The sequence below is a fragment of the Euleptes europaea genome, chromosome 1 (assembly GCF_029931775.1).
Source record: "Euleptes europaea isolate rEulEur1 chromosome 1, rEulEur1.hap1, whole genome shotgun sequence".
Lineage (NCBI taxonomy): Eukaryota > Metazoa > Chordata > Lepidosauria > Squamata > Sphaerodactylidae > Euleptes > Euleptes europaea.
Window position 1 is genome coordinate 136,726,883 of NC_079312.1, and position 9,389 is coordinate 136,736,271.

Sequence of the window (9,389 nt, forward strand, 5' to 3'; positions counted from 1 at the left end):
TAATTCCATTTTATCCTCACACCATCTCTTTGAGGTAGTTTCGGCTGAGAGACAGTGACTAGCCCAAAGATGCCTGCTGAGTTCCATGGCTGAGCAGTGATTTAAACAACAGTTTCTCTACACAACCATTTGTTGAACTTGAAACTGGCCCATTTTACTCTGCAGAAAGCCAGTATCCTGTAGTCTCTAGTTGCATGGCAAAATGAGCATTTACATAAACAAGAATGTGTTTACATGCATGTTCCCTACTTCTTTGGATTTTGAATGGTTATGGGAGCAAGGCAACAGTAACTTGCTGTGTGATCTGAGGCTGCAGATGACCAGTTCTCTGTTGTCTCATTTGGTGGAGTGCTATCTATAACAGTGCTTCCTGTGTGCATATGTACCCAGTGTGTTAATTTTGTGCTTTGTAAATGTCCATCTTTCTGCATCCGAAGTCTGTCTTCCCCCAGTGCACCTTCTGTATCTATGCATTCATAATGCAACAGGTGCAGGAACCGGTATACGTTCATAGACATGCATGCCCATCAGACCCTACAAAGATGTTGCCTAATGTCCCTAGTTCAGGACCACACTAATATACCAAACCTATATGTTCAAGGCAGCCAGCAATTAGTTGAATTGTGGGATCTTTCAGCACAGTAACAGCTGGATGCAGTAGGACGGTAATCTTCCTAGATTGAAGTATGATGCAAGATTCCCAATGGTTTCATGGCTGGATCAGAGGGATCATTCTTCCTCAGTGATTGGGTACATGGGAGCCTGTAGGAGACCAACACCTCCCATACAGTGTGCCGGAAGGTCTTGCTGACAAAGCAATAGAGGAAGAAGTTGAGGGAGGTGTTGAGCATGGCTATCATGTTGGCTATATCAATGGCTAAGTGTACTCGCCAGTCCTGATTGACTGAAGTCACGTAGAGGTGGTAGATCATGACAATTGTCCGTGGAGCCCAGAGGACAATGAAGACAGTTGTAATGGCCAACAGAATTGCTGTGGTTTTGCTGAGGCGTCGAGTGGGTCTACCTGAGTGTTTGAGCTTATAGATGATCACAGAATTTGTCACCAGGAAAATGCCACAAGGAATGAAGTAGACGATGAAGCAGTGAAGCCACTTGAGGATTTTGTCCATGGAAGTGGGTGCATCATGCCAAACATCAAGCCACCAGTAGAAGGGGATTCCTGTGGCCAATGATATAGCAAACACGGCACCTATTACCTTCTGGGTGCGCTCAGGGTAGGAGACAGCTCTGTACTGTAGTGGGTGGCAGAGTGCCACATAACGATCTATGGTCAGCAGTACAGTCACCCAGATAGAGGCATGATTGGCTGTGAACTGCAGCACATTGATGGTGTGGTCAAAGGCTCCTGGAACATCACGAGCTAAGATGGCAGCCTGCACTATAAAGCCCGCAAAGACAATGAAGACCTGAGTTAGTATGTCGGAAGCTGTGAGAGCCAGAAGGTACCAGTAGGAGGATTTCTGGGTGCGAATAGCCAGGCGGGATAGTGCAGTGGCGGTTAAAATGTTAACTGCAACAAGGAAGAGAGGAGAGCAAGATGATGAAGAGTCAATGTAGATGAGATGTACTAGCATAAAAACCACATTAGACATAAATAATAATCTCCTCCTGTAAAGCAGGTCAGGTTAAAGCTGGTTTAGTTCTTGGTTTCATATTTGGAGTGGGGTGGGTGGGATTGAAAGGTGGTGGTAGAGGTGGGGATTCCAAACAGAATAATGACAAAGGCATAGAAAAAGTTGAAGAAACTGATCATATTTATTATTAAGTATCTGACTGTACCTTTCATTGATGTGTGTGTGTGTTTGAGAGGGTGGATGAGTAGGGAGCCCAGGCTACTACAGGTTGGGCATCCCTTATCCAGATATCCAAAATATGGAAAGATCCGAAATACGGACATTTTGAGACAACATGCAGGCATTACTCACAGGCCCTCAGCAGTGTGCCAAGCTTTCTGATGGTTCAATGTACACAAAATTATTAACAATGTTGTTTAAAAAAAATACACAGGCTATATGCATAAAGTATATATAAAACATAAATTAATTTTGTGTTTAGACTTGGGTCCTATCCCCATAAGAGCCCCGTGGTGCAGAGTGGTAAAGCTGCAGTACTGCAGTCCAAACTCTGCTCACGACCTGAGTTTGATCCCAACGGAAGTTGGTTTCAGGTAGCCGACTCAAGGTTGACTCAGCCTTCCATCCTTCCGAGGTCGGTCAAATGAGTACCCAGCTTGCTGGGGGTAAAGGGAAGATGACTGGGGAAGGTACTGGCAAACCACCCCATAAACAAAGTCTGCCTAGAAAACGTCGGGATGTGACGTCACCCCATGGGTCAGGAATGACCCGGTGCTTGCACAGGGGACCTTTACCTTTTACCTATCCCCATGATATCTCATTATGTATATGAAAATATTCCAAAATATGGAAAGATTCAAAATATGGAACACATCTGGACCCAAACATTCTGGATAAGGGTTACTCAACCTGTACTAAAGAGGCCTGGCATTTGATAAAGGCCTTCCTGTACTTCCTAAAGGAAGCATGCTAAGAACAGTATCAATGTGTCTGAATGAGGGCCTTGACTCTGATTCTATTGGGGGGGGGTGTCTCCATGGATCGCCACGGGAACTTTCAGGAAGCTGTCAGGGGAGGGTTACATAGCCTGAGAGGTGAATCCTTTTTTGTCTATTTCATTCTCATACCCTTTATCCGAGAAATTAATGTTTCCATCCATTTTATCCTCACAAGAATCTTCTGAGGTAGGTTGTGCTGAGGAAAGGGGCCTAGCCCATGGCCATTTAGTGATTTTCATGTCAGAGTTGGGGTTTGAACCCAGGTCTCCCTAGCTCTACATTGCCATTCTAATTGCTATACCACACTGACCTCACCTTGTATTATACCTGTTCTTTCTGCATAGCCACCTTGTCTCTCAGTCCTGCTGGTTTTTATATGCCAGCATGTATGTAACATAGTACCAGCCTTCAAAAACCCTTTAAAAAAAAACCTATCCCAACAAAATCAGTGTATATAATAATATGTAATGTGTGTGTGTGTGAACTTCCAGTGTGGTGTAGTGGTTAAGATATTGGACTAGGACCTGGAAAACCCAGGTTCGAATCCCCACTCACGCCATGACCCTGGTATTTGGATGAGAGACCTCCAAGGAATACCAGGGTGACATGGAGGCAGGCAATGGCAAACCACTTCCTAACGTCTCTTGCCTTGAAAACCCTGCGGGGTTGCCATAAGTCAGCTGTGAATTGACGGCAAAAAAAAAAAAGTGCCATCAAGTTGCAGCCAACTTATGGCGGCCCCATAAGGTTTTCAAGGTTAGAGACATTCAGAGGCGGTTTGCCATTGCCTGCCTTGCACAGCAACCCAGGACTTCCCTTCTAAGTACTAACCAGGGCTGACCCTGGGTGCTTTTGCACATGTGGAATAATGCACTTTCAATGCGCTTTGCTGCTGGATTTTACTGTGTGAAATGGCAAACTCCACTTGCAAACTATAGTTAAAGTACATTGAAAGTGGACTGAAAGTGCCTTATTCCGCATGTGTGAAAGTGGCCCCTGTTTAGCTTCTGAGATCTGATGAGATGGGGTTAGCCTGGGCTATTCCGGTCAGGACACTAAACAACTAATACCCTCTATTTATGTTCTTAAAATCAGTGACTTAATTTCACCTGTAAGTACTGAACAGATGGGAAATTCTATTCTTTACCAACCCTGGTGGGCATCACAACAGCTATTTGAACCAGGGTCCGCAACATACGTGAATCTGCCTTATATTGAGTCAGACCCTTGGTGTATCAAGGTCACTATTGTCTGCTCTGCTCTGACTAGTAGTGGTTCTCCAGGGTCTTAGGTCTTTCATATCACCTACCACTCAATCCTTTTAACTGGAGATACCAAGGGCTGATGCAAAGCAGATGCTCTATCACTGAGCGTTTGAGGTCAGGAAGCATGCATGCTTGGTAGTAGTAATTAAAGTTATCTGATTCAGGTCTGAACCTTCTCCCTGCCCTTCTGCTGCTCTGATCCTTGTTGAAACTTCTTCCAAGAACCACAGGCCTATCCCCCACCCCACGCGCAAACTCATTATCAGACTGTATCCACCAAACAGTCCTGCCAGAGCTGCAGCTGGATTTCCTGCATCTGTCTGAGATCATGGCTCCCTCTAGTGCTGGAAATGACATCTCGACAAGTAGAAAGCAAATGCCAGCCGAATTGCCTTTCCTTTCCCACGTCAATCTCTTCTATTTTATATTTTACAATATGTATAACTTTCCCCTTAGCACTGCAGTAAGTATTTCTAATTGATGCAGCCATTCACAGGAAAAAAGAGCAACGTTGTTGGTTATTTCTTGACAAAGAATCCCAAATCTTGACATGTATTTAGATTGTAAGAGGTTTTGGTGTCAATTTATGCCGTTGCTCTGAGCATCCCCATTTTGCACAGCAGAAGAAAGTTAAATCCTACAAGAGCCCTAAACCATAGTTCATTTGTGGTATGATACCCCATGATTTCTGTGGAATCTTTCATGCCTCTGTTTACAAAAACAGTTGTCACACAAGTGTATTTATGTTCCATTTACTTAGACAGAATCATGGAAGATAGGCCTGCCAATGTTTCCTAGCCATGGTGACTAAAGGGAATCTCAACATTCACAGGCAGTAAACCTCTAAACGCCAGTCCCAGGAAGCAACATCAGGGGAAGGCCTTGGCCTCTATGCCCTATTGTTGTCTCTCTATAGCAGTGATGGCAAACCTTTTAGAGACTGAGTGCCCAAACTTATTTACCCACTTATTTATCGCAAAGGGCCAACAGCTGGGCGGCGTGGAATCCAGGGAAGGGGGGGGCTCTGAAGATGGGTGGCCTCCGTGGGGGTGGAGGGAGTCCCCATTGGGAAGCTTCCCAGGTCTACCCATTGGTTTCTATAGAAACCAATGGGTAGACCTGGCCTCCATGGGTCTCAGTCGGGAGGCCAGGTCTACTGTCATGCAAACCAATGGGTAGACCTGGCCCCCGGATGGAGATGGGTTTCCCCCCTCCCACGGAGGCCAGGTCTACCCATTGATTTGCATGGCAGTAGACCTGGCCTCCTGACTGAAACCTCCCCCCAAGGAGATCAGGTCTACCCATTGGTTTCTATGCGCATAGAAACCTATGAGTAGACCTGGCCTGCATTGGGGGGGGGGAGAAGAAAGCGGCAGCCTGACTGTGCCCGGGAGAGGGGGGGCGGCGGGGAATGCGAGCCTGGCCCTCTCCGGGGCCAGGATCGCACAGGAGAGGGGGGCGGCGGGGAAAGCGAGCCTGGCCCTCTCCGGGGCTAGGATCGCACGGGAGAGGGGGGCGGCGGGAAAAGCGAGCCTGGCCCTCTCCGGGGCCAGGATCGCACGGGAGAGGGGCGGCGGCGGGGAAAGCGAGCCTGGCCCTCTCCAGGGCCAGGATCGCTCGGGAGGGGGGGTGGGGGGGGGCAGGCAGCGCGGCGTGGTTCAAAGCCCCCACTGCCCAGCTGGGCAGTCCCTTGGGCTTTGAACTGCGCCGCTGCCTGCAAGCAGCGCGGTTCAAAGCCCGCCCCTTCCCTGGACTGCCCAGCTGGGCAAGCAGCGCAGCGCGGTTCAAAGCCCCTGCCGCCCAGAGAGAGCTCCACTTGCCGGACTTGGCAAGCGTGCCGTAGGTTCGCCAACACGGCTCTATAGTAACTGGTTGATCACTGTGTGAGACAGGATGCTGGACAAGATGGATCAATGATCTGATCCAGCAGGGCTCTTCTTATGTTTTTATGGTTCTTATGTTCAGGAGAGTCGGATCATTGGTCCACCTAGCTCAGGCTTATCACTTGTGATTGGCAGCAGTTCTCTAGGGTCTCAGGCAGGGACTGGCCTTTCAAGCCACCTGTTACCTCGCCTTTCATTGAAGATGCCAGGGATTACAGCCACATGCCAAGAGCTTACTCAGTCTACCACTGAGTTGCCATCCTTCCAAAGTAATGTTGCACAGCTTTTTGCAAATTAAGGAGCTATGAAATGCTTCTAATTTATAATTCAAGAGATCAATTGATCCCAAGCTGCAATTCATGAACAAGCTCTCGCTTGGGAAAAATACCTTGTAAAAATGTTTGGCTTTGTTTCCTTTCTGCTTTTTTGTTTTCCCTGTAAAAGTATGCACATTACAGCTGACCTCTCGGCTTTGAATCCTTCTGAAGCAGACCAAGTTCTTCAGGGTTCTCATGCTTCTTATCTGATTTGCTTGCAAATCATGCAGGTGAATGCATCTCTAAGCCCTATCACCCCTGCTGTTTCCCATCCAAGTCTGGTCCTCATGCCATCCTCCCTGAAATTTGGGAGTTCACGATAGTGATCGTCTCATGGCCTTTGTTTCATTCCTCAGCCATGAGATCTTCCCTCCTTTGGGTATCATCCACACCTTTCCCTGATAGGTTTATGGAAATAGTTTGTCAGCTTTTTCTTACCTGGCAGTCCCAGGCACAACAGGATGCAATAGTAGAAGACGAGGCCATTACCAGCAACACAGGTGGATCTTGCTTCTCCCCCTTGGTCCTTGGTCTTGCCTGTCAATGCCAGATCAGTCGTATTCATCTTTTCTTAAAACCTGCCAGCTTTTTTTGGGGGGGGGAAATTAAGAATACATTTCAGAACTAATCACAATATAGAATAATAAATTTCCCTCACAAATTCTTGAACAGTTAAATTCTCCTTTCTTCTGTAAAAGGGATCAAAAATTATGCTATGAAATGTACTTCTTGTAGTAGCTTCATGTACCTGTTTGACCCATCATGTCAGCAGGTTTTTTTCCATTGGGACCCCTGCAGTGCCATCCTAAGCAGGCTTATGTTCATTTAACTTTGCTTTGGATTACACTGCTAGATATGCAAGGCTAACGGATGGAGCCATGGCACATCACCTCCAGATCATGGACAGGGAGCCACCAGTGGTTTGTTAAAGGCTGGTCATTAGTTTGCTAGGCAAATGTGTGTTGGAAAGTCTCTGCAGCCTAAATTGAATGAAAGAAAATTCTATGACTTCAGGAGGGAAGAGGTCTGAAGCACTGAACTGATGCTTTCCATCCTCCGGAATCGGCCCTTCCCTTCTGCAGACTGTTATTCTTGAATTTAACTGCCACTGTCTTTTCTCCCTCTAGCTGTTACAGTGTTTTTTTGAGATATGCTGAGGTAAAAGTTATAGAAGCCTCCTAAGCCAAGATGTTGTTTGCTTTTGGGTGGCTTTGTGAATAGTTATTAAATACAGTTTTATTAACCTTTAATATGTGTGTTGTTTAGAAATTCCTCCACGTTAACAGACTGCTATTTAAGGAGGTGGAATATCCTGCATCTGGTGAGTGACTGGGACATTGCCCCTGAAGAAGGATTGGGTCATTCCCCCCCCCCCCCAACTATGTGAGCATAAGCAAAGCAATGGGTGCTGGGGATAAGTAGCTGCCAATGCTCCTGTTCCAGACATGTGTGCAGATGACCAGATACAAAATTTGCTGGAGGCTCCACTTAGTAAAACCCCCGGGATAGGAACAAGACAGATGGTTGGTTCTTGTAGGTTATCCGGGCTGTGTAACCGTGGTCTTGGTATTTTCTTTCTTGACGTTTCGCCAGCAGCTGTGGCAGGCATCTTCAGAGGAGTAACACTGAAGGACAGTGTTAGGAAAGAAAAAAAGAAGGAAAGAAAAAAAATACCAAGACCACAGTTACACAGCCCAGATAACCTACAAGAACCAATGAACTCTGACCGTGAAAGCCTTCGACAAGACAGATGGTATTTGGGAATAGAAGGATAGGATAAGGCAACATATATGTGCGTGTTTTGACAGATAAGCTCACCTTGAACAGGAGATCACTAACTCCATAGAGAGAGATTATGCCTGCCCAGTCACCTTTATAATGAAACTCAATTACTTGTTTCACTCTTTCCTAGTAAGCTAAAATTTCCCATCCATCTCTCTTCTGGGCCACATGGAAATGGACACCGTGACACTTATGCCTCTAGTTTACTGCATGGCTTGTGTCTCAGCATCCATCCGCAGAGAACATCACAGTCCAGTCAGAAAGCTATTCACAGTCTCCCAATGGATAGATCCTGGTGGAATCTTACCTTGATGATTCTTCTGCAGGAAATGTTGTCCTGTATAGTCTCTTGCCCTGTCCTTGCTGATTCTCCCTGATCAGATGGCCAAACAGGGCATCTCCTCCTCTACTGCACACCAGATTTGTAACGCTGAAAGCCAGCCCTGATCAAAGATGAGACAGAAGCAAAAGAGGGTGGCTGAGCAAGACAACTGCCTAGAGGGAGGAGCAGCAGGTGAGTGCTTTGATGCAGACCGATTGGGAGTAGTCGGAGGAGGGGGGAGAGTGAGACTGTGCTGAATGATCAGCACAGATGGTGGACTGGCCATGGGACACCATTACCAGTCATACATCCAGAGTTCTGTTAAATATCCTAATACACACAAAATATGGAAACAAAGCATTAGCAAATACTTATTCAGCCATATTGGAATAAATGCTTAGCATCTACTTAATTTTTTTTTTGGGCTGTTGAGTCACAGCAACTTATGGCAACCCCATGGGGCTTTCAAGGTAATAGATGTTTGGAGGTGGTTTGCCATTGCCTGTCTCTGCATAGCAACTCTAGACTTCCCTGGTGGTCTTCCACGCAAATACTAACCAGGGCTGACCCTGCTTAGCGTCTGCAATCTGACAAGATAAACAATTTGGGGAGGGGGACTTGGAGCACAGAAGTGTAGGGGGTGTATAAGAGTTAACATGCCCAGTGATTGTTGGACTTGGTGGGGGGGGAAGGGGGTCCCAAGCAGGTTTGATGATCCACCTGGCAGTAAGAGTTTCTCTTCTGGAACAACACCACACATTTTACTTGGGTTGCGGATGCAGGATTTTCTTAATTCTCCAAAGCTCAGGGAAGCAAATCCTTCCCCACCCCCATTTCAGTTAAACCTCCAATCTAAGGGCGGAGAGAGATGGGCACAAGCACTGGTCTTTAACCCCACAGTTTAAGAAATATGGGTGGGTCACATAGCCCTACCTGCTAGGTTGTGAATCACTGTAGAGCTACCTGTATGTTGTCTGTGGCTTTTTGCAAGGATGTCATGGGTAGTGGGCACGGATGTCATACCTCTTGCCACTCCTTGGACATGTGCTGAGAAGCAGCAGCACAGTGAGGGTGGGGGCCACTCAGTAGCGGAGAGAATTCCTCCATGGCTGCCACCTTTGGCTTGTTCCTCCTGGTTCTTGGCTGGTGTTTTTTTGGTCTGCTGCCCAAGGTCTATGCCTCGTCACTGGATGGGTCATAACTCTGGCTTCCCCTCTTCCTGTTATA

The 9,389-nt window shown here is 46.8% G+C and overlaps 1 protein-coding gene across 1 annotated transcript; it reads right to left on the bottom strand.

The window, feature by feature from the left end:
- Positions 1-674: 674 nt before the first annotated feature.
- GPR142 (G protein-coupled receptor 142) lies at positions 675-6,623 on the bottom strand. Its single transcript, XM_056867010.1, has 2 exons — positions 6,497-6,623; positions 675-1,531 (listed from the first exon to the last, which is right to left on the bottom strand). Exons 1-2 carry the CDS (start codon positions 6,621-6,623, stop codon positions 675-677), a joined length of 984 nt encoding a protein of 327 aa, XP_056722988.1.
- Positions 6,624-9,389: the final 2,766 nt, after the last annotated feature.